The 23615-nt window shown below is 51.2% G+C and overlaps 1 protein-coding gene across 4 annotated transcripts in view; it reads left to right on the forward strand.

Moving 5' to 3' along the window:
* The first annotated feature begins 525 nt into the window (after positions 1-525).
* kmt2d (lysine (K)-specific methyltransferase 2D) overlaps positions 526-23615 on the forward strand; it is a 32291-nt gene continuing 9201 nt past the window's right edge. For 3 of the 4 annotated variants that reach the window (XM_084479934.1, XM_084479937.1, XM_084479936.1), the window contains exons 1-44: positions 526-1086; positions 2983-3065; positions 3518-3629; positions 3740-3942; positions 4052-4161; positions 4278-4440; positions 4521-4692; positions 4872-4986; positions 5109-5287; positions 5400-5659; positions 5755-5871; positions 6015-6847; positions 6981-7109; positions 7201-7323; positions 7508-7612; positions 7756-7937; positions 8185-8349; positions 8483-8592; positions 8708-8752; positions 9064-9249; positions 9408-9578; positions 9681-9803; positions 9889-10007; positions 10090-10225; positions 10341-10427; positions 10521-10598; positions 10899-11057; positions 11230-11299; positions 11408-11646; positions 11762-11835; positions 12309-12359; positions 12464-14338; positions 14891-15049; positions 15146-15285; positions 15559-17372; positions 17487-17610; positions 18168-18252; positions 18335-18401; positions 18493-18725; positions 18899-21766; positions 21879-22028; positions 22108-22272; positions 22477-22624; positions 22737-22818. In XM_084479934.1, coding sequence (XP_084336060.1) covers positions 3017-3065; positions 3518-3629; positions 3740-3942; positions 4052-4161; positions 4278-4440; positions 4521-4692; positions 4872-4986; positions 5109-5287; positions 5400-5659; positions 5755-5871; positions 6015-6847; positions 6981-7109; positions 7201-7323; positions 7508-7612; positions 7756-7937; positions 8185-8349; positions 8483-8592; positions 8708-8752; positions 9064-9249; positions 9408-9578; positions 9681-9803; positions 9889-10007; positions 10090-10225; positions 10341-10427; positions 10521-10598; positions 10899-11057; positions 11230-11299; positions 11408-11646; positions 11762-11835; positions 12309-12359; positions 12464-14338; positions 14891-15049; positions 15146-15285; positions 15559-17372; positions 17487-17610; positions 18168-18252; positions 18335-18401; positions 18493-18725; positions 18899-21766; positions 21879-22028; positions 22108-22272; positions 22477-22624; positions 22737-22818 — 12575 coding nt within the window. In that variant the 5' untranslated portion in view covers positions 526-1086; positions 2983-3016. The remainder of the gene's footprint in view (positions 1087-2982; positions 3066-3517; positions 3630-3739; positions 3943-4051; positions 4162-4277; positions 4441-4520; positions 4693-4871; positions 4987-5108; positions 5288-5399; positions 5660-5754; positions 5872-6014; positions 6848-6980; positions 7110-7200; positions 7324-7507; positions 7613-7755; positions 7938-8184; positions 8350-8482; positions 8593-8707; positions 8753-9063; positions 9250-9407; positions 9579-9680; positions 9804-9888; positions 10008-10089; positions 10226-10340; positions 10428-10520; positions 10599-10898; positions 11058-11229; positions 11300-11407; positions 11647-11761; positions 11836-12308; positions 12360-12463; positions 14339-14890; positions 15050-15145; positions 15286-15558; positions 17373-17486; positions 17611-18167; positions 18253-18334; positions 18402-18492; positions 18726-18898; positions 21767-21878; positions 22029-22107; positions 22273-22476; positions 22625-22736; positions 22819-23615) is intronic. The other variant, XM_084479935.1, reaches the window with a different exon arrangement.

Below are 23615 nucleotides of genomic sequence, written 5' to 3' on the forward strand. Positions count from 1 at the left end.
GTAGATCTGATCGTCCTGTACAGTGTCTAATAAAATGGCTACCCCTATGTTCGACAATCAAACGACCTGATATGATATCTGTTATTCCCACCATATCCCATCCGTCAGCGCAAAAAACGATTTTAATCTTTATGCATATTAACATAATGAACGTTGACACATTACAGTTTTAAATATCGATGCAGTCCAACCGAAGTTCATAGTTACATCAACCCTAACAGCCATTATGTTCGCTACAGTCGGTGTACTTAAAGATATGTTTGACGTAGTGGTTCGGAGCTAGCCTCACTGCTAGCCTCACTGCTAGCCTATTAGCGACGCGGATCGGCGCAACGCAACGATCCGTTTCGTTAAGAGGCTAGCTGCTAGTAGTGCTAGCTCCGAACCACTACGTCAAATATATCTTTAAGCACACCGACGTAGCGCACGACGCGACCCAACGCAACGCAACGCGACGCAAACACACGCGACGCAACGCAAGTGAAGTGATGATGGTGACCCATACAAGGGTACCAGAGGCAAAGTTGAGCTGCAAAGCCAAGTAGCTGCATGCCAGGATACAGCGCACACAGCCTCGGATATGAATATGCACCGAGGGTCGTCCACTTTTGTTTTTAGACACATCGTCTGGCGGACGATTTAGTGCAAACTTGCAGTTAGTTGTCGTAGCAGCGACCTGCTGGCGTGAGAGATTCCTGAGCTGCTTGGGGAGCTAGCTTCCAGGCTAGTTCACACCAAGCAAGGACTTAGCCGAGCAGCTACGGAGGCTTTTAACACTGCATCAACTCGGGTGGACTTTTTCCATTCTGGGATTCCTTGATTTGGACATTTTTATATTGGATCGGAGCTCATGGACCCGACGGCAAAGTGAGCGTAGCGTGGCTGGAGATAAGGGATTAGTGGCGGCTCTGTGGAGCTAGCCCCGCGGATCAGCCTGCTACCAGCCCCGCACTTCCCCCACTCCTCCCCGAGCCGGCTAGCCACGTTAGCCCGGTACATAACATGAGAAAACCGTCCACGTTTTGTGAAGCTGCGTGGTTCGCCGAGTTAAACTGATGTATGAGGACTCCACATTTGGGTTGTAAGGTGAGTCGTTTTCATATGAACCTCTTTTAAACTCCTGCAAAGAGACCGTTCTGACCTTAAACCCGTCTAATGTTTGCTATGCTAACAGTTGTGAGATGGGTCGTGTGTACTTGTTTAGCTAAGCTAACGCTTAGCTATCGTATTATCAACTTGGTGTTAATGCTTTTGCAGACTTCCAGCTTGGTGGTTTATAGATATTAACATACAATATAGGTTGTTCTTTAACATTCCCGCGTTTGTTTCACCATTAGTAGTCACCATCTGCAGCTATATGGGATGCGATGGTCGTTAGCTTCTCGGGCCCGGCTAATTGCTGGCCCAGGACCAATCCTTTGAAGTCTGTTTACACTAAGCAGTGCGGCGGATTGCCCACTTTAATGTCGTACTATTTATAATCCACCGTGTCTTTCGTTTAGATGCACTTGTGTATCAGACGTACACAATCTGACGTACACAAAACTGTACACAATCGGTGACTGAAGGTAAATCTTAATCCTGCTATTGACATGACCAACTTGTGTTCATCTACATGAACATTTAGGAATCGTTGCACCCAGTCTGCTGGGGGTTGTGTTGGAGAGGTCCTCTCCGTACACGGTGGTTTCCCCTCATACCGGGCTCGGGGTTTATTCAAACTTTGGTTCTAAGTTCACCGGTTTAGATTGGTTTATTTTTTTTATTGGTGGGTTGGGAGTCTCTGGTGTGACAACTGTGTGTGTGCTGGTGTATTGGGATTCGAGCATTGAGAGAAATAAACGCACACGGTCCTCAGAGCCGATCGATCTGGTGGATTTAGGTTCGTTTTAGTTGTATTTGGGCTATATCCTCCCAGGTTGTGCCCTTTCCTCCCGCTGCAATCTGTAATAACCCATATGTGGACTAATGGAGAATGGTTTGAATCGATGAGACACATTTCTCGGACTCCACACGTATTGTATAGATACATGTACTGTGGATGATTAAAACATCCCAATGTACATTTCTCTAAGTTATTATGAAATGCACGGGGAGGCTGTAAATCTGTCTGTTTTGTTATACATCTATCCTGAATGTGTTTTAACACACAATGCAAGGGAATGATACCTGCTGTACTTCTACTGGGCCATGGCTAAACATTGCCCAATTGTCCAACGCACTTTCGCTATATTGGCAATATATATTCTTAAAACACGTACATTGAAGTCAAAACGTGTTTTGAGTGAGTAAATAACTATTTATGTTCTGGTCGTCTGCTGGACATGTCGGGGGACGGAACTGCGTTAAACATCGCAATAGTTCAACACGAAATGAGCACTGTGGCAACAGGAAGGTGTTCATACGGAAGTCGTGTTGTCTTTGTGTACCCCGTTTTATGGTTGTGTTATGGATCAAAACAACATCTCATTTGTGAAAGGTTGTTTATTTGGTGGTGTAAATAGAAGTAATTGGGTTATGTATTGCTCCATGAACGCATACTCCATTGGTACAGTATTTTTTTCTAACGATGTATGTGTTTGAAAAGCTGGCGCTATATTCGTTCTTTGGTGACTGCGAGCAACATCGAGGTGCATTGGCAATGTTAACGTTAACTCGTTGCACGGAAATGATCTAAATGGAAGAAATCGTTATGCAAGATTATACGTTTTAATGACTTTATTTCCTCTTCTTAAGCCGATACATGTATGCAAGTCTCACAAATGGGGCAACCTAAAAGTTGTTTCTATACCCTCGTGAAGTTAAAAGATATAGTGTTTTATTGGCTTTTCTAGTTTGTTCTCCCCAGTGCTTTATTTATAAAGGTAATATAGAATATATTACATTAAAACTCCTGAAATTAAATGTTCAATGACTGTTTGGAGGCTGGGAATTTAAATTATTTTCCCAAAATTGTAATTATTCTTTTGTCTCTAACTCTAGATCTCTCTCAAGGAGGTCAAACTCGATAGAGGGGATGGATGAGCAGAAATCGAACTGCGAAGAGAATGACTCGGAACCAACAGGTAATGCAATATGCTTCCATTCCTTATTTTTGATCATAGGTGTGTGTGTGTGTGTGTCTGTCTTTCGGAGGAGACGTAAAACTGAGGACCTGACTCACTGAGGTCATAAAAGATCCCAGGGCACCTATCGCAAAGAGTAGGGGATTCCCGGTGTCCTGGCTAAAACTGCCCAACCAGGCTCATTCAATCTGGTCCCCTAATCATCCCCCTGTATAATTGGCTGATAATTCCATCACTCTCCACCTCAAGCTGGTGTGTGGTGAGCTTTCTGGCACTGTTTGGCTGCCGTGCATTACCCATGTGGGTGCTACACATTGGTGGTAGTTAGTGAGGTCCCCCCTTCACTGTAAAACGTCTGAGTGACCAAAAAAAGCTCTATATACATCCTATCGTGTGTGTGTGTGTGGGGGGGACACTTCTCATTTTAACTTTTTTTTTTAACACTTTCCCAGCTGATGACGGCGCCCATGCAAAGCAGCCTCTCAAATCTGGGGAGGAGTCGGAGACGATTCCTCTTGAGGATGACAAGTCTGGCGCTAAGCCCGCCATGTCCAGCACGTTTGTGTAAGTCCCGGCCAAGTAAAGACGCCTAAAAACAGTATTCTCCAAAACCTTAGCCAATGTTAAGAGTTGTTTGTAGACGTCTTTCAAACATTTGGTCTGGTGTTTTACAGGGAGAGCACAAGGGCCTGTGCACTCTGTAACTGTGTGGAGCGCAGCCTTCATGGACAACGGGAACTCCGACACTTTAGGCCATCTTCCGATCCACCGACCCTGGAAACCACCGCTTCTTCCCTCCCAGGGCCCGGGAACGATGACCTGTCTTCCATCGGATTCCCCGACTCCTCTTGCCTCGCAGCACTCTTTGACGACTCGGGTGAGTTGTCAAAGATAGAAGTTATCTATCTATTTTTCCTCCTCCTCCACTTAATGTACATGTCACAGGTTTTATGTACTTGAATTTTGCGGTGGGTTTGGTTGAACAGGGGGATGTTGGGTCCACCACTGGTGTGCAGTGTGGTCGGAGGGAGTGAAACGGTTGGAAAATGACCAACTGGAGGATGTGGACACGGTTGTTATCTCAGGGACGCAACGGGTATGTCACCGCTCTGATGGTTAACATTTACTAACAAGCTCATTAGTAAATAAAGTAAGACAAACATTGCAAGAAAGTGGGTAAACACAGCCTCTTTTAAAAATCCCCCCCCCCAGCATTGTGAATACTGTAAACGGCTGGGCGCGACGATACGATGTCATGCTGAGGGCTGCTCCCGGTTCTACCACTTCCCCTGCTCGGCAGCCAGTGGCTCCTTTCTGTCCATGAAGAAGCTGGCGCTCCTCTGTTCTGAGCACATTGACAAGGCAGAGGAGTTGGGTAAGAAGAAGCGTCATTAATTTCTCTGGATGTCCTCACACCCTACGTCAATGGTGCTAACAGTGAGCTCTTTCCTACAGTGGGTGAGGAGGCTTGGTGTGCAGTCTGCGACTCTGCAGGGGACCTTCTGGACCTGCTGTTCTGTACCGGTTGTGGGCAGCACTATCACGCCGCCTGTCTTGAGATCGGAGCCACACCCATCCAGCGGACGGGCTGGCAGTGCCCGGAGTGTAAAGTGTGCCAGACTTGCAGGTGAGTCGACACGCCTTCTCTCCGTCCAGACCTCTTTGTTAAAAAAAACTACCTTTTGCGGTTTTGTATCGGATTTGCATTGTATATTTCTTCTAAAAAATACTGGCTCTGAGCTTTTCTGGCTTTGCATCAGAAAGAATACAGTTCTTTAAAATTACCTGTAATTGAAAACGCTGCAGAAATCCAGGGGAAGACACAAAGATGTTGGTCTGCGACGCCTGTGATAAGGGCTACCACACCTTCTGCCTCCAGCCAGCCATGGAAACCCTCCCCTCTGACCCTTGGAAATGCAGGGTAAGCCTGCATGTTCAGTCATATATTGAAAGCAAATGATCCATCATTGTTGATTATTTACGTCAACCGTATATATCCGACTGGTTTGTTTTTGACCATTTGAATGGCCTTTCCTTCCCCAGAGGTGCCGTGTGTGTTCAGAGTGTGGTGTCCGGGGGCTAACGCTCCCAGGCTCCACCCAGTGGTTTGATAACTACGCTGTGTGTGAGGACTGCCAGCAGCAGCGGAGCTCCAAATGTGCTGTGTGCAGTAAAGCGGCCTCCCCATCTGTCGACCTGCAGAGCTGCAGCATGTGCCACAGGTCAGTCCCAGGTCCCTGTAGCATCACCACCATGGTTAATGGGTTGATTGTGATCGGTTTAATTGACGTCCTTGGGGCAGTTCGCATGACTGTTGTTTTAATGTTTTTTTAGGCATGTGCACAGTGAATGTGCATCGGCGGCTGCAGAGTCTACAGGAGATAAGTACACCTGTCTGCTCTGTAAAGAAGCTCAGCCTCCGCCTCCGGCAGAGACCCGGGCTGGAGAGGCCTCAGAGGAGGACAACGCGGTAATAAAGATGACAACCGAGCTGTCGGATGAACCAGCGGTCACAAAGGAACACACAACCACGTCTGCAGAGGGGTTGATAGATGGAACGGAGGCTGTAGAGGAGGAGATGCCCATGGAGTTGGGTATGTATGCCTAAAGCAAATATCAGCCATCTAACCTGACTGCTGCTTGTGGTTTGTGTTATCTGACCCATAGTCTCTTGGTATTCATCAATCAGGGTCTGAAGCTGCAGCTGTTGAGACGGTAGAAGTGGAGGAGAGCAGTGAGAAGGTGGAGCAGCAGCAGCCCAAATCGGAGGAGGTCATCTCAGAACAGCCCTCTGCTCCGACTACAGGTAAACACAAGAGCCATTATAGAAATTACACATTCTTTTCTCCTCCGTTGAACTCTTGACACGGGGTGGATATTATTTGATGGTGTATCTAATCATAGACACAAACACTAATATAAACTTGCATTCTTTCAACCTAATAAAAGAATGTGGAGGGACAGAACAAGAGGCCACTTGTACTCCCGCTGTAGAAGAGACGGCGGGACAGGTGGAGAGCCAGCAGTCCCCAGCCTCTTCTCCCCAGGCTGAGACCCAATCTATGGAGTCTCCTGTGAGGCCAACACCAGACTCACAGCAGGGCCCTGGAGAGATGGCGGTGCCTGAGATGCAGGGAGGGGACACCACCGCTGAACAGAAAACCATCTCCACCACTGCCCCACCATCCAATCAGGCTCCATCAACATCCACACCTGAAGAAGAAGAGGAGGAGGAGGAGGAGGATGAGGAGGATTCTGAATCCATGGCGGTCGACCAGGAGGACCAGAAGAAGCCGACTCCATGTCTGGGGTCCAGCTCTCCTTCCTCCACCTCACCTCGGCACCCCTCTGTTTCAGCCGACACCCAGGGGTGCCCCTCTGCCGACGAGGCAGACTGCAGAGCGCTACCTCAGTCAGAGGAAGATGAAGACGAGGAGGAGGAGGAAGAGGAGGAGGACGACGACGACGAGGATGGCGCTGAGCCAATGAAGTGTCTCCGGGTGAAGATCAAAGAGGAGCCTGTGGACTGCCTGGAGCGCCAGGTGAAGGTGGAGCTGCTGGACGAGGCCTCCAACATGAGCCACGGAGACGGGAGCAGCAGCGGCTTCCTGGGGTCCCCTGCGGAGCCGGACCCCCAGGACTTCTGCCTGCTGCCGTCTCGCCGCTCCCGCGCAGACTCCCTGCTCACCGAGACCGATGACTCGCTGCCCTTTGAGCCGCATAAATGTGACGGCGAGAAGATGAGACGGAGAGGGTCCCCCGGGCGCTCGCGGATCAAACAGGTACTGTGTTCTTCTCTTCAGTTATCCTTGCACAGTGTGTTGCAGTCCATGGAAGGAATATCTATTGGGTTATCGTTGAGTGTAGCCACAGCCCTGTGACCAGGCCGTGCATCTTGTCTCCTGTGAACCCCAGGGACGGGGCAGCGGTTTCCCAGGGAAGCGGCGACCTCGAGGTGGAGGAGGAGGAGGAGGTGGAGGAGGGCGGGGGCGTGGTGGGAGGTCACGCCTCAAAGCCATGGCCTCCTGCATTGACGCCTTCTTGGTATGTTGATAACAGGATTAGTGTCATTGCATCTCTGTATTTTACGTGTTTGCAAGGCAACAACAACAATAATGATGTTGTCCTCCAACAGCTGAGCATGACCACAGAGCCTGGACACAATAAGGAAGAGGGAGGCGAGGTAGAAGAGGAAGACGAGGCCATGCAGAACACTGTGGTGCTCTTCTCAAACACTGATAAATTTGTCTTGCTCCAGGTACAGCGCTGTCCTTTCACATTTCCATTCACTCATGACATTTGCTGGCATTTGCCGGGTCGAGAACAAAAAGATGTGAAAGATCGTGAACTGAAAATGCCTTTTGTAACACAAATGTTATCTTCCCCCCCCCCCCCCCCCCCCCTCCACTGGCCCGTTTCCTATGGTCATTATTCCTTCCCAGGACATGTGTGTCGTGTGTGGCAGTTTTGGGAAGGGAGCCGAGGGACAACTGTTGGCCTGTGCGCAGTGTGCACAGTGTTACCATCCATATTGCGTAAACAGCAAGGTAACACTCACTCACTTTCATCACTGATATCACTCAATCTCTCACTCTCATCACTGATATCAATCACTCACTCTCTATCTCTCATCACTGATATCACTCACGCTCTCACTCAATCACACAAACCTTTAAACGCTCCTCTCCAGATCACAAAGATGATGCTCCGTAAGGGCTGGCGCTGCTTGGAGTGCATCGTGTGCGAGGTGTGTGGGAAGGCCTCGGACCCCTCGCGCCTGCTGCTGTGCGACGACTGCGACGTCAGCTACCACACCTACTGCCTGGACCCGCCCCTGCACACTGTCCCCAAGGGCGGGTGGAAGTGTAAATGGTAAGGGAGCAACAAACCCTCTCACTGGCTCCTTTGATTCAGGACAAATGGAAATGAACGCATGGCAATTTTAATATTATGTAAATCACGTATGCAATAGCCACATCGGCGGCCCAGTTCTCCTTCTCCGTTGTCTAGGGCAACAATGGAAAATGTGTTCCCACCCCCCCCCAACTGTAGTTCCTACACACTTTACAAGTTTGCACACGTCGTTATAATAAACAATAAGATTTGCATGTGACCGCAGGTGTGTGAGCTGTGTGCAGTGCGGCTCCCACTCGCCCGGGTTCCACTGCGAGTGGCAGAACAACTACACCCACTGCGGGCCCTGCGCCAGCCTGGTCACCTGCCCCGTGTGCCGGGAGAACTTCATGGAGGAGGAGCTTCTGCTGCAGTGTCAGCACTGCGACCGGTGGGCAGCTCATTAAAACATAGTGCAGACGGAGCCGTGCCTCATTAGACTGCCACAAGTGAAGAGGGGCGGGGAATGCGTTATTGTTGTATTATATTGTCATGTATTGAGACGGATGTGTTCCCTCATACAGATGGGTCCATGCGGTGTGTGAGAGTCTGTACACGGAGGACGAGGTAGAGCAGGCCTCTGATGAGGGCTTTGCGTGCACTTCCTGCACTCCCTACGTTCCCAAGCCCGTAGGTAAGTGGCTGAACCCTCACCGCGGGTGTGTAAACATGGGGGGGCTGTTTGTGCCCATAGTGCCAACAAAAATATCTCCCCTCACCTGTATACCATGTTTCTTTATTTTCTGTAGTGGTGGAGTCGGCCATCATGGCCTCCATAAAGATCAAGGAGCCAGGTGAGTGGTCGCACGAATGTTGGAAGGTTAAGTACATGTGCTTATTTCAGTTGATGTCATCCGTAGTTCAGGAGCTAGAGCGGGATGACTGTTAACCGGAAGGTTGCTACTTTGATCCCCGGCTCCTCCTAGTGTCAAGGTGTCCCTGAGCAAGGCACCTCACCCTCACTGGTCCTGACGAGCTGGCTGTCGCCCTGCGTGGTTGACTCCACTGTCGGTGTGTGAATGTGTGCATGAATGGCGCATGTCGCTTTGGTTGTAAAGTCCTCTAAATATAAATGTAACGTCATGTCCATCCCGTGTCTCTCCAGAGCCCCAGTTCTACCGGCTGGAGGGCGTGTGGCTGACTGAGTCGGGCATGTCCCTGCTGCGCAGCATCTCCATGTCCCCGCTGCACAAGAGGAGGCAACGGCGCTCCCGCCTCGGAGGCCTCTGTGGGGACGGCGGAGACGGCCTGGAGCTCAAAGAGGGCGACGGCGACGGCGACGAGGGCAAAGGTCGGTGCTCTGCTTCCTGTATAAGAAACCCCAAAACATAAAGATACACAATGACAACAAAACACACACAAGTATTATAAACCTATTTCTATGAATGGTTTCATTTTTGTGAACTCGCCCATATCAAGTTCCTTTATTTTTCTTCCCCTCTATATTAGGCTGCGGGGAGCCGATGGATTGCGAGACTAAGATGGAGCCCCCAGGGACCCCTGAGAGAGAGCTGGGAGCGGAGGGCAGTGGTGAGGGCCTGGGCTACTGTGACGGAGTCAAGGGAGGTGCAGAGGAGACTGAGGACAGCAAGAAAAGAAAGAGGAAACCCTACCGACCTGGTGAGCCCCAGTAAAATCAATACACGGTTAACTACTATCATGTACTGGCTGTATGCTACTGGGTACAATGCTCCAATATCACTCACCCACCTTGTCTTTCAGGGATCGGTGGCTTCATGGTGCGGCAGAGAAAATGTCACACGAGGATTAAGAAAGGATTCTTCGCCCAGCTGGCTGGAGAAACCACTTTAGATGGGCAGCCATTGGAAAGAACTATCGAGGAGGGTGGGTGACCTAAACAAGAGTGCTTGTTGTAAATATTGACTATTCAGATGGACGGGCTTCTCTCAACATCCTCATGGTCCTCCAGGTCCCCATCCAGACACGGACAACATCATGGACCCCAAGCCAGCAGAGGGCGAGGAACAGAAGAAACGCCGGGGAAGAAAGAAGAGCAAACTGGAGGACATGTTCCCTGCATATCTCCAGGTACGTTCTCTGCTCTCTGTCTCTCTGTTCACACACAACCCAGTGGCACAACCCTCTCACCTCCACATCTTTGTTATAACAGGAGGCGTTCTTTGGCAAGACACTCATTGACATGAGTAAGAAGGCGGTGGTGATACCCCCGGTCCAGAGGCCAGGAATGTGCCCTTCTCGACCCCCTGAGCCAGCCTTGCCGGGGCTCAAACCTCCAATCCAAGAGGGTAGGTGCCCCTAATTACTTGACATGTAATCAAGGGTGCGTCCGTTGATTGAGTTGTATGAAACGGCTGCCGCTCACTTTGGTGATCTTTTGTCCATATTTGGTTTCCCCCTCAGCTGAAGCCCAGGATGGGGTGACGGAGGCGACTCTGCCTCTCAAGCACGAGGTGGTGGACACACCCCTGACTCAGGGAGAGAGAGCAAGTGAGTGAGGCTTCTGCCGGCTACCGTCTGTCCGGGCATGGCGTTTCTAACCACAGGAGTGAGGAGTAGGATTTAACCATCATGTCTTTCCAGGAGTTTCTACGCCTTCCTCATCGGTGAAGGACCAGGCCTCCTCGGATCCTCACGGCTCCGATGCAGAGAAAAGTGACGGTAAACGTTTACATTGATGTCTTTGTGAAGATGTTGGAAGTCTTACAGGTCCCATGGCATGCCACCAGGTGTGACTGTGATTAGCCGTTAGAAGCCGTTTTGAAAATCTGGCTCTTATGACATCACAGGTGGGCGTGTCCACCTAGATGTGTGAGACGGATAGATGAGCATAATTTGCTACAGTCCACTGGGTAGGCTAGTGGCTTGTAACGGCTAATCACACCACACCTGGTGGCATGTCATGGGACCTTTAAGAACGTGGTCGTCTCCACTGGGAATAACATTTGTTTCATGTGTCAGGTCTTCCACAAGGCATGGAGAGTCAAGATTCGGAGCAGTTCTTCCGCAGGGTGCTGGGGGTGTCCGATGGCTCCACTCTGGAGGGCATGAAGCCCATCTTAGAGGGCAGTAAAGGAGAGCTCAACCGCAGCTCGCTGCAACAGAGACCTCTCCTCTCAGGTGTGCAATGGAATACAGTATTACACCACAATGATGAATGCGACTTACCCTGAGAATGTATTATTTTAACAAAATGTATTTATTTGATATTGTATTTATCATGTTGATGTTATTCCCTAGTTAATGAGGATATTTAGCTAAGAATGTATTTATCTATTTTGACATCATTCAGGTTCCTTGCCCTCAGCTGGAGTGATGGACACCTTCCCTGGCCTTGCCCAGTCTCCATTCTTTGACATGCGGTACATATTACTCCTTTTACACCCACGTGTTTATCATTAAAAAAAAACATTGGATCCTTATCCTTAAAACAATCACCCATTATCTTTGTCCATTACTATTGTCTCTAGGGACCGTGGAGGGCTCTTCAGTCCAGACGGTGGAGAGGAAAGCCCCTGGGCCACGCCCTCTACTCCGGCCACCCCTTCCACGCCACCCACCCCCACCGAGGTAGAGGGCGACGGGCTTTCCTACAACCAGCGCAGCCTCCAGCGCTGGGAGAAAGACGAGGAGCTGGGGGAGCAGTCCACCATTTCCCCCGTGCTCTACGCCAACACCAACTTCCCCACGCTCAAGCAGGACTACCCAGGTGAGCTGCTATAAGGGACTGCTGGGGGGGCTCTACTTAAAGCAGTGGCCAAAGGATGATGCTTCTGTAGAACAATGGATCAACCCAGCTGTTGTGTCGTTTAATTCTGCCACAGACTGGGCGAGTCGCTGCAAACAGATCATGAAGATCTGGAGGAAGGTCTCTGCGGCTGACAAGGTTCCATTTCTGGTAGGTTGTCATTTCCCTGGATGGTCATCTAGCTATTGTCATCTCATCTCATCTTCAACCACTTGGGTCGGGTCGTGGGGGCAGCAGCTCTAGCGTGGGGCCCCGGACTTCCCTTTCCTATTCATAGCTATTGTACCAGTAAATAATTATGAAATGAGCATGACAAATTATGCAGATAGGAAAGTCATCGTCTCATCCTTGTGAGAATAGTTTTGGAAATAGTTGACATGACAAATGGTAATATCTACTGTTAGGAGAAGGTTGATGTCATTAACCCTTGAGGGTGGTACAGTAGTAGGGTTTTACAGCTGGTTAGAGCAAATAAAGTCATGGTGTTTTATTTAAAGGAAGATATTTTTCTTCAATTCTCTGTTCCCCTCCATACGTGATTCGAAATATGATCATTGAAGATCATGTTTCTAAATGTGTAACTCGGTTGGCTGCTTGACCTTGTTGTTGTTTTTATCTTTTAGCAAAAGGCCAAAGATAACCGAGCATCTCAGCGCATCAATAAGGCACAGAAGGTACGGTACAGCCGACTACTGCTAGAAACCATAAGCAACATGCAATGCTATTCATGGACAATGTTCGCTTGCTTGTTCTCTGAACTCTCACTTGTTCCTTAAAGCAGGCAGAGAGCCAGGTGTGCCGGCCAATCAAGACAGAACCAGGACGTGTGAAGGGTGAACGGCCAAGTCTCCATCTCCAGATCCCTCCCCCCTCGGGCTCCGTCTCCACCCCGTCCCAGCCCAGCTCCGCCGAGAGCCCCTTTCATTTCCCTCCAAACCACGGCTCCTCTTCCGCCTTTTTTCCAGACGGACCCTTGAAGACCCCGGGCTCTGCTGAGATCCGGACAGATCCGTTTGCCAAGCTGCCTCCTCAGTCCCCACATGCCCACTCCCAGCCCTCCACCCCCTTCTCCCAGGCCGGGACCAGCCCCTCACAGGCCAACTCCTCAGGTTATCCTCCTCCTGGCCCACAGGGTCCACCTCAGGGACGGCCGGCACCCGGCCCCTTCGACATGCAACCAGGGACCCCTGGCACTCCCCGTCGGGCCCAGCAGGTAGACCCCTATTTTAGATCGCAATTGCAGCAGCAACAGCAACAACAACAACAACATCAGCAGAGTCAACAGCTTCAGATGCAACAAGGCTCTCTGGAGTCCTTAGGACCTCCACAAAGTCCTCATTCAAGGGCTGGTGGACCTGGGGAGCCGCTCTTCTCTCCTCCGCACACCCCCCACTATGGAGATCCCTTCCGATGCCAGCAGGGGATGGGCCGCCCGGAATATGGTTCATCTTCCTCCCCTTCGGCGATGGCCTCCTCACCTTCGGGCCCGGGGCAGTACCGGGCTGATATGAATGCACCTTCACCCCGCTCCTCCTCAATGGGGCGGATCGATTTGGCATCGGGTTCTCCTGCAGGAATGCTGGAGCCCAGTGATGGTCTGTTTAAGGCCCCAATGATGCCACGGATGCACCAAGGGGAAGGCGGGCCACTCCATCCTGGAGCTTCCCCCAATCACCCTTCAGAGGCCTACAGGCAGTCTCCCTCCAACCCCTTTTCTGACCCCTACGGCCAGCCTCCCCTCACTCCAAGACCTCAGTCTGGAGACGGCTGCTCCCCTGTGCCCCAAAGGCACGCTGTGGCACAACATGAGACCTGCCCCCGAGTGCCGTCAAGCCCTCAGTCCCAAGGCAGCGCCCCGTCGCCTCTCACCCCCGGGGGACTGTCAAACGATACCTTCTCAGTCCAGTCTCCAGGCACCAATCGCTTCCAGTCTCCCGACCCTTACTCCCGACCGCCGTCTCGGCCACAATCTAGAGACCCTTTCGCCGCCCTCCACAAACCCCCGCGACCTGCCTCCGCCGCCCCCGACGGCGCACCGAGCTACAGAGGTTCACCTCACCATAACCAGCCACCTCCTGCCTCTCCCACTTCCAACCCCACCGGGGATCCTATCTCTGGAAACCCCTCGGCACCCCCTCCTTTTAGCCGCAGCCTTAGCACCTCCACCTATCAGTTGACCCAGCAGCAGGCTCCGATGAGCCAGCAGCAGCAGGTTCAGATGAGGCAGCAGCAGGCTCAGATGAGCCAGCAGCAGCAGGCTCAGATGAGCCAGCAGCAGCAGCAGCAGGCTCAGATGAGCCAGCAGCAGCAAGCCCAGATGAGCCAGCAGCAGCAGGCCCAAATGAACCAGCAGCAGCAGGCCCAAATGAACCAGCAGCAGGCTCAGATGAACCAGCAGCAGCAGGCTCAGATGAACCAGCAGCAGCAGGCTCAGATGAACCAGCCTCAACTCCAGCTGCAGCAGCATGTCAGGCAAGCCATGGCTGCAGATGGTTTCAACCCCAGGCTTTCTTCCGGGTCCCATGACCCAACATCTGTCCACCCTCCGGAATCGTCCCAACAACCAGCGATTCCCGGGAGCCAAGACATGCCAGAGGTGCTGGATCCTGCGTTGGTGGGCCTCAGCCCATCCGAGTTGGAGAAGCATCGACAGGTATGTACATCAGCATGCTGTTGTGGAAAATAGTCCCGCCCATTAGTTGCAGGTAGGGATGCGACGATTAACGTATTTCACTGTTAACCGTGGTTTAAAACCACTTTGTTTGTAACGGTCAAGGATCAGCTACACAGTTGTTTCTGTTCTCACTCTTAAAACATGGGACATTATGGTGCATTCTTTTTCTGAGACCATTGCACAGTGAGTTTAACATTTTATTAAAGTTGCCATCAGCCTACAGAAGAGAAACATGTGCACCAGCTTAAAATGCTTTGCGGATGTGTTACATGCTTTATGTCACAAGAGTGTAATTAGTGTTTGAGGGGGGCTGTGTATTATTTGGTACCAATTACTTCTGTTTCGAAAGGTAGCAAATGTTGAAAACAAAAGCCAACAAAGAAAGTGTCAACTGTTTTGATAAATGAATGCATAATAATCGTGAAACTGTGATTTTTCCCTTGGACTATTATCTCGCCATAAAAATGTAGAATGGTGGCATGCCTTGTTCCAGGTTATGTTCTAATCTATTGTTTGTGTTTTGACCTCCAGAAACAGAAACTGAGAGATTTCTTAATCAAACAACAAGTCCTAAAGGGTGTGCGGCACGTAAAGCAGGCTGCTGCTTCCGCCAGCAACCCAACCTCCGGCTGGCATGGAGGAGACCTGGCAGTCCCACAGTCCCACAAGGCTCCACCTCCTTATCCACAGGTAATACAAGTTAAACACGTGGAACCATAGAATCAGTTGTGTTGCAGCTGTCAGGCTTTTGTGCTTTGGTTAACAAATCGACCAACTCTTCTGAAGGACCGTGTTTCTGCTGCTATACCTGGACCCCAGGCTGCTATGGTCAGGAAGATGCCAATGGGTATTGGGGGCATGGAGGAAAAGCTCCTCTGCCCACAAGCTCTGGGAACCCCAGGCGTTTTGGATCCCAATGCAATGAGGTACAATGGCTTATTCAGTACACGCAGTTGGGTTAATAGGGACTTTGTTCAATGCTTTCTAATATATGTCACCTTGTTTCCAGTAATTGGTTACTTGTTACCCGTTAGTGAACATCATTGTTCACCTATTATCTCTGATCTGCATGCTTTTTGTAAGGAAACTGAAAACTACTTTTAAAGTATTCAGTGTTGATCCCCATTTGAATTGGCCGAGTAGATGCCTGTGTCAAATATCTATAACTAAAGATTTCTATACCTTTTTGTTTTAATCAGACAACCCGGACCCGGCAACCCACAAGGCATGTATGGCCGTCCACCGTTCCCGCCTCAGTGGCAGGGTCAGGCGTCCGCCCCCCGGAGGTTCCCACAGCCTGGCATGGAGTCCATGCTTCCCCGGCATCACCTCAACCCTGCTGTCAATATGCAGGCCATGCAGGGAATGGTGAACCCCCGCGGCATGATGGCTGGGCCCGGAGAGGCCATGCAGCCAATGGGCCAGGGACCCCCACCGCAGTTCATTGAGTTAAGGCACAACGCTCAGAGGTTGCCCCTTGGACCCCATTTCATGCCCAGAGGGCAACAGGCCAGACCACGTCTCTGTCCCCCTCAACAAGACCTTGCAGCACCTTATGTTCAGCAACATCCCATGCAAGTCGACAGAGCCGGCAACTCACAGATGGGCCTACAGCAGGGCGGACTATCGATGTTGATGCCTACTTGCCCTGCAACGCAACAAGGCCAGCATCAGCAACAAACTATCACTCACTCGTCCAACCATCCTGGCTCTCAACAGCAGCAGCAGCAGCAACAGCAGCAGCAGCAGCAACAACAACAGCAACAGCAGCAGCAACAGCATCATCCTCCACAGCCTAGCATAGGGCCTCAGGTTGACCCGAGCGTCGACCTGCCTGAACCTGACCTGGAGGGACTTTCGGATGCCCCTGGGGATGGAGGTGTGGAGGACGATGACTTGGCTCTTGACCTGGATCCTGACAAAGGAGACGATGACCTGGGTAACCTTGACAATCTAGAAACCAACGACCCACATCTTGACGATCTTCTCAACAGTGACGAGTTTGATCTGCTGGCCTACACTGACCCTGAGCTGGACCAAGGAGACCCAAAGGACGTGTTCTCAGACCAGCTCCGCCTGGTGGAGGCAGAGAGCGAAGCACCTACTACCTCTGGCTCTGCTGACATCAAGGTGGAGCAGAAGCCCAAGTTGGAGCCTGGACAAAGTTCAGATATGTCAGCCACAACGGCTCTTCACACCCCCTCCTCGGAGACGGCCAGCACTTCCAAAATCAAACTAGAGGATAGAGGCCTGATGCCACAGCTGCAGGATGGACAGACGGTTATCAAAGACGAAATGGGAGAGGCTGTATCCATGTTACTGGGTGGAACTGGTGCATCAGGCAAGCAAACGCAATTGCAGACTCCATCTGCTTCTCTCAGTTCTGTTCGCTTAGGGGGAATTTCCTACCCGCTCCCGGGTCAAGGCGATCCCCTGTCATTCCCTCCATCCACCCCACACCCAGACCTGGGTGCCGATCCACTGGGGCTGCCCGATGTTGGGGATCACACATCTCCTTCTGTAGATATGGCCAAGGTAGAGAGCTCTTTAGATGGGGAGTTGCCTCTTCTCATACAGGATCTACTGGAGCATGAGAAGAAGGAGCAGCAAAAGCAGCAACAACAGCAGCAGCAGCAACAACAACAGCAGCAGCTAAGCTCCATGCACCAGGGCGGCATGTCCACCCACATGCAGGGCATGCCCGGTCAACAGCCTAACCCACAGGCCCCTCCTGGCGCGTTGATGCTTCAGCAGCACCACCACCGTCCACCTCCCCAAGTCATGATGGGTCAGCCGGTAATGGGTCCACGCCCAACACACGCCATGCAGCCCCAGCAGCAGCAGAGATTCATGGGACCGGGAATGGCTCCTCCACCTCACATGGCTCAACAGCAGGCCATGATGAGGATGGGTCAGCCTGGGGGCATGCACCCTGGGATGAATCATCAACCACAACAGCAACCCCAGATGGGCAAACAGCCACCCATGGCCAATAACTTCTTCCCAAACAAAGGTAGTTCATGTAGTCTTGGCATCTAACACAATTTATTATACGGCATCTCAGCCAATTTATTATATGACCTATATTTATATATTTTCTTACCATGCATTCTGTTTGGCCTTGCAGATTTGGATACATTTGCTACAGATGACAATATGGATCCCATTGCAAAAGCCAAGATGGTGGCTCTAAAGGGCATCAAGAGAGTGTTGGCACAAGATCCACTGGGTGTCCCGCCTGGGATTAACAGGTACTTTATATGTTGAATTGTTTCTTCTCAAAACAAGTTTAACTGTCTTTTGAATGTGTAAGACTTTTTAAAATTAGACTTCCCTGCTTTGAATCATAAAATTAGCCTGGAAATCCAGACCCACATCTAAAAAGCTGTAGGGTCTGGCAACGAGGAATGGAAACGGCCCAACTCGAGGGGCGGCACCAAGCATGCATTTGCAAATATCACTGCACGCAATTGGATAACACTACGACCAATCAGAAAAATACAAGGTGTGACGTATCCAGACCCACCTATATCAGATACACTGATGTTATTGGTTAATGTTCTGGGCCAGGGGAATCGGGGAGTGAGGATATTGCTCATTCCCAGAGTGACTCGCTGACCAAATTGAAATTGTGCTCTTTCGAGAACTCTGGATTTCCAGGGTATCATAAAATGCTAATGCAGGAATGATCGCCGGCAATGATTGCCAGCGAGGTGGTAGAAAGGCAGATCCTAACGATCCTGCCGAAATGCTAATGCTCTTTGTTCAGCTAATCATAGATACATTTTTGGTTTTGGTTCTTCTTTAGACAACAAGTGTCTCTGCTGGCCCAAAGGTTAGCCTCAGCCCCAGGAGCTGATCCACACGGGCAGGCTGTACCAGGATCTTCCAAGGTGAGTCTCAAATGAGCATACAAATATAAATGGTTTCTTTTGTGTTGGATGTATTCTAATATATGTCTACTGTGTTGTCTAGGAAGGAGAAGCCAGTACGCATCTCCAGACAAGACCTAATCCCCCGCAGTTTACTCAAGGAATAATAAGTAAGTTGTTCTTATCTCCCCACCACGTTCTGAAGGAGAGCCATGATGGAGGAATCAGAACGTGTCATGTTAATCCTATCGCCCGCTTCAGATGACGCCGAGCAGCACCAGTACGAGGAGTGGCTCCTCCACACCCAGCAGCTGCTCCAGATGCAGTTGAAGTTCTTAGAAGAACAGATTGGCGCTCACCGGAAGTCCCGCAAGGCCCTCTGTGCCAAGCAGCGCACGGCCAAGAAGGCTGGGAGGGAGTTTGCAGAGGCCGATGCAGAGAAACTCAAACTGGTTACCGAAGAACAGAGCAAGATCCAGAAGCAGCTTGACCAGGTATTAAGATGAGTTGGGGAAACATTTGACCTTTCTGCCAGTGGCCCATGCACATTCAAACAGATTATTGTATCAGTAATAGTCATTTATAATAAATGTATGTTCCGGAAGGTTTGATTGTCTAGAAACATATCACATTTTAAATACAATTTATCCAAAACAATGTATTCTAGGTCCGCAAGCAACAGAAGGAGCACACTAACCTCATCGCGGAGTACAGAAGCAAACAGCAGCAACACCAGCAGGGCTCTGGTCTGTTGAAGCCAGGCCCCTCTGCACTGGCCCCTCCTCACATGCTCTCCAAGATGCCTGGCCAGATGCTGCTGGGCCAGCCACCTGGCATGATGCCCCAGGGGCAGCCCTTCATGGCTGGGGCTCAACCCCAGAACCCTGGAGTCCTTGGTCCCAGGCCACCGGGGCCCCCGGGCCCTCCTGCAGGATATTTCCCACAGGGGCCTGGAATGCAGGGCGCCGACCCGCGGCTCCTCCAAGAGAGACAACTGCAACATCGGATGCAGATGGCTAAACTCCAGCAGCAACAGGCAATGATGGGCCAGCATCCAATGGCACATCCAGGTCCACAGCCTGGTCTCATGCCACATCCAGGTCAACAACCCGGTATGATGCCACAGGCACAACCTGGGATTATGGGGAACCAACTCATGGCTCAACAACAGCCAAACATTCAACAGGGGATGCCGGTGGACCAGGCCAACCAGCAGGGCATAGTGCCAGTTCCACAGGGAATGGTTGGTGGCCAGCCAGTCCCCCAGTTGCCCCAGAACATGGTGCCCATGAACCAGCCTCCGGGCATGATGTCAGCTCAGCCTGGGATCATGGTTAATCAGCCCGATGGGCCATCTCAGCAGCAGCAGCAGCAGCAGAGACCTCAGTTAATGATGGGTCCGCAAGGAATGGTTGTGGCTCCGGGTCATCCTGGCATCAGGGGTCCACAGGCCCAGCTGACTCTACAACAGCAGAACATCTTAGCCCAGCGAATGATGTCTCAGCAGCAGATGCAGCAGCAGCAACAGATGGCACACAGACAGCAGTCCCAAGGCCTCATCAATCAACCAAACCAAGATCAGAGGACCTCCCAACCTTCCACGCCGCAAATGTGCTCCTCCCCTTCTGCAGGAAGCATTACTCCCCAACAACAGGGTGGTACAGAGGGTCTGCAACAGGCCTTCCAACCAGACCCACAGAACCCAGGCCTTAAAGAAAGGGCAATCCTTACCCCAGCTCCCAGAACCCCAATACAGCAGAGTGGGCCTCCTACTACCAGTCCAATGGTTCAACAAGGCTTGACAGGGGAACAACATATTGAATTGGCACAACAACAGCAGCAGCAGCAAAATCCAGCTTATACAGTTCAGAGCCAGCCGGCGAATGCTCAGCAGCAACCAGGTTTGGTGGGAAATCAACAAACTGGCATGGCTCCTCATGGTCAACCCCAGTCGGCTTTGGTCACCATCAAGCAGGAGCGGCAGCAGATGGATGTCTCAACTTCACAGCAGCAGCAACAGCAGCAGCAACAACATGTGGTTCAGAATGTCCTGCAGCACTCCCAAGATCCCAGTACACTGCAGCATGAAGGAATGGGCCAGGTCCAGAATGTAATGGGCCAGAACCCGGGTCCGATGCAGCCGCAGACTGCTCTGATGGGTTATCCCAGTCCACAGCAACAGGCCCTCATGGCGCAGCAGCAGAAGCAACAGGCCATGATGGGCATGATGAGGGCACAGCAGCCGGGCATGATGGTCCAGAGACCGGGGGTTCCCCCAGGACAGATCCGCATGCCCATCAACATCCAGGCCATCATTGCTCAGAACCCCCAGCTACGTAACCTCCCCCCAAACCAGCAGATCCAACATATCCATGCCATGATTGCCCAGCGCCAGCTACAGCAGCAGCAGGGCCAGATGATGAGGTTGTCCATGGCCCAGGGCCAGCCAGGTCAGATGAGGCCTCAGATCGCACCCGGCCAGGTCCAACAAGTGGAGCAGCAGATGCAGTTTGCTGGCGTGGGTAAACCAGGAGCAGTGGGTCCTCAACAGCCTGGGATTCCTCCTCAGATCCTGCAAGGGATGATGGTCCCGGGGCAGCAGCAGCAACAAGTGGGGCAGATGATGCAGCAGATGATTAGAGGTCAGATGCCGATGGTGCGGTCACCAATGGACCAGAGTCGTATGGTGAGGCCTATGTCTCCTCACCAATCCCTCCCCAACTCTCCTGGAGACCCACAACGACACGCCATGGCTCAGCCTATGGGGATGTGTCCTCCCACTCCTAATCAACAGCAGCAAGCACACATGGTCGCCGTGGCGGGCCGCATGCCAGGTTCCCCGTCCCATGCAGGTTCTCCAAAAGGATCTTCTTTCCAGAGGATGGATAGTAGCCCCGCCACTCCCGGGACACCACATTCTGCCCATGTTCCTTCCCCATCGCAAGCTGAAGGCGGTGCTGGTAGAGGGAGTCCTTACAACCAAATCAGAGCGTCACCACTCAGGTCTCCTGGTGCTAAGAGCCCACATCACTACCCAGGGCTAAAGGCGGAGCCTCACTCCTCCGGCAATGACACTTCCCAGACCTCCTTGGTTCCTCTCAACGGGGCACAGCAGGAGCATCTCCAGCCCAAGGTGTTGGCTGCGGGCCATGCCCCTCAACCCGGCTCCAGGGAAGGGGCCCTATGTAGGATGACTCTCCAGAACATCAAACAGGAGCCCAGGGAGATGCAGTGTGACAACGATTCACCAGCTGATGCCCACCCCGGGGCGATAAAGAGAGAGGCCGCTCTGGAACTCTTGAACTGTGGCAACAGTTCTGGCTTCACAAACGCAGAGAACATGGGCGGGGACCCGGCGACGCAGGGCAGATCGGAAACAGGACAGCAGCTACTCCAGAAACTCCTGAGAACCAAGAACCTTCAGCTGGCTGCCCAGAGGCCCTCCGAAGGGATTCACAATGAGATCAACGGCCACATCAACAGCAAGCTGGCCATGCTGGAGCAGAAACTACAGGGAACACCACGCAACATGGAGGTGAGCTCAACACGACAACCTTTAGGGTGGTCATTTTAAAACGAATCTTGTTGGTAGGGAGAATTGTATGACACCTCTAATAATAATAAAATGGGTCTTTTGAATGTTGTAGGACCTGCAGTCCATCACCAAAAAGACTCCTCTAGCCAAGGCCAAACGTACCAATAAGCAGAGTGGGGAGCGAGGGCCCAACCCTCGGAAGAAGAACAAAAAAGAGGATGTTGGAAAGAGTGCTGAAGCTCTTATGAAACAACTGAAACAGGTGCGTGGAGGGATGGAAATGGCTTTCTCACTTTATTGGCCAGTATGTAACTGATTGACTAACGATTGTTCTCCTTCAGGGCCTCTCGCTACTGCCTCTCATGGAGCCTTCCATTACCGCCAGCCTCGACCTGTTCGCCCCCTTCGGCAGCAGCTCAGCCAATGGCAAAGCACCCCTCAAAGGCTCTTTTGGAAACGCAGTGTTGGACAACATCCCCGACTACTACTCACAGCTGCTCACCAAGGTAAAACCATAGCATACCATAGTACACCGGGGTCTCTGGTGTACTACAGAGACATTGTAGTTCACCAGAGACCCTTGAGTATGTGAACGCCACCATAGTACACCAGGGACACCGTCGTACACCAGATGTATCGTAAACCCATCATAATGCAGCATTATGGTACTGGAATATCCTCTTAATAAATGTAGCTTTCTCTTTTTACAGAGTAATCTCAGCAACCCCCCCACGCCTCCATCCTCCCTCCCACCGACGCCACCGCCATCGGTGCAGCACAAGCTGCCCAACGGGGTGACTGTGGTGGAGGAGCTGTCAGACACTCGGAAGCAGACCGAGACCACAGAAGACACGATGGGTACGATTATCTTGGCCAACACACATGACATCCACTATTTGTTTTATAACCATGTATAACGTGTCTCTGTAGTTCCAGTGTCATTGACGTTATACATAATGTGTCTCGATAGATCCTGTCAGTCAGGAGGTGAAGAGCGTGGACATCCTGGCTGCTCTCCCCACTCCACCGCACAACCAGAACGAGGACATCAGGTTTGTTAAGCTCTTGGTCCCCCTCGGACCACGCCCTCCCCTTCAGAGTCCTCTGGGATCCAGCAGTCATTTACATTTTCATTTACGGGATTCTGCGGTCACTTTCATCCATAGCAACCTTTCATTCACACACCGACTGCAGAGTCAACCATGCAGGGCGACAGCCAGCTCTTCAGGAGCAGTCAGGGTGAGGCGTCCTGCTCAGGGACACCTTGACACTCGGCTAGGAGGAGCCGGAGATGGAATTAGCAACCTTCTGGTTACCAGTCAACCTGGTCTACCACCGGAGTATGTTACAGCAGAACTTCTGGTGGAGGTGCCACAGTGTCTGGGCCAGAAACCAAAAACTGAGTTATGCCTTGTTTTTCTGTTTCATTAAGGATATATTCACAGAAGAGAAATCCTTTCGCGCATTGAAAGCACAGCTTTTTGAGAGGGATTCTAATACCACGGTGTACACAGTGTTGATTTAAAACCTTTTGAAGATAGCTGATTTCTACTTGCTACTAGTTCTGGACAAGTTTGTGTTCACTGTTAATAGCCAATGATTTGCTTACATATACCCGCTTCCAGTAACATGACTGGTTGAAACCAATATGAATATGCCATCCGACTTTAGATTAGCAATCTAAAGACTGAGTTGTGGGCAGGGCACGGCATCAATGGCCGTCGCTGCCCCTCTTTGTTCGAAACATCGTATGCCCATCAGCCACTGTGGCCTTGGTACACTCAAAATTACACACAAATTTTTTTTCCTTTCCCCAGCCCTACCTCTCTGCTAGGGATGGGTACTGAAG

Source organism: Micromesistius poutassou, assembly GCF_964030765.1.
Source record: "Micromesistius poutassou genome assembly, chromosome: 15".
NCBI lineage: Eukaryota > Metazoa > Chordata > Actinopteri > Gadiformes > Gadidae > Micromesistius > Micromesistius poutassou.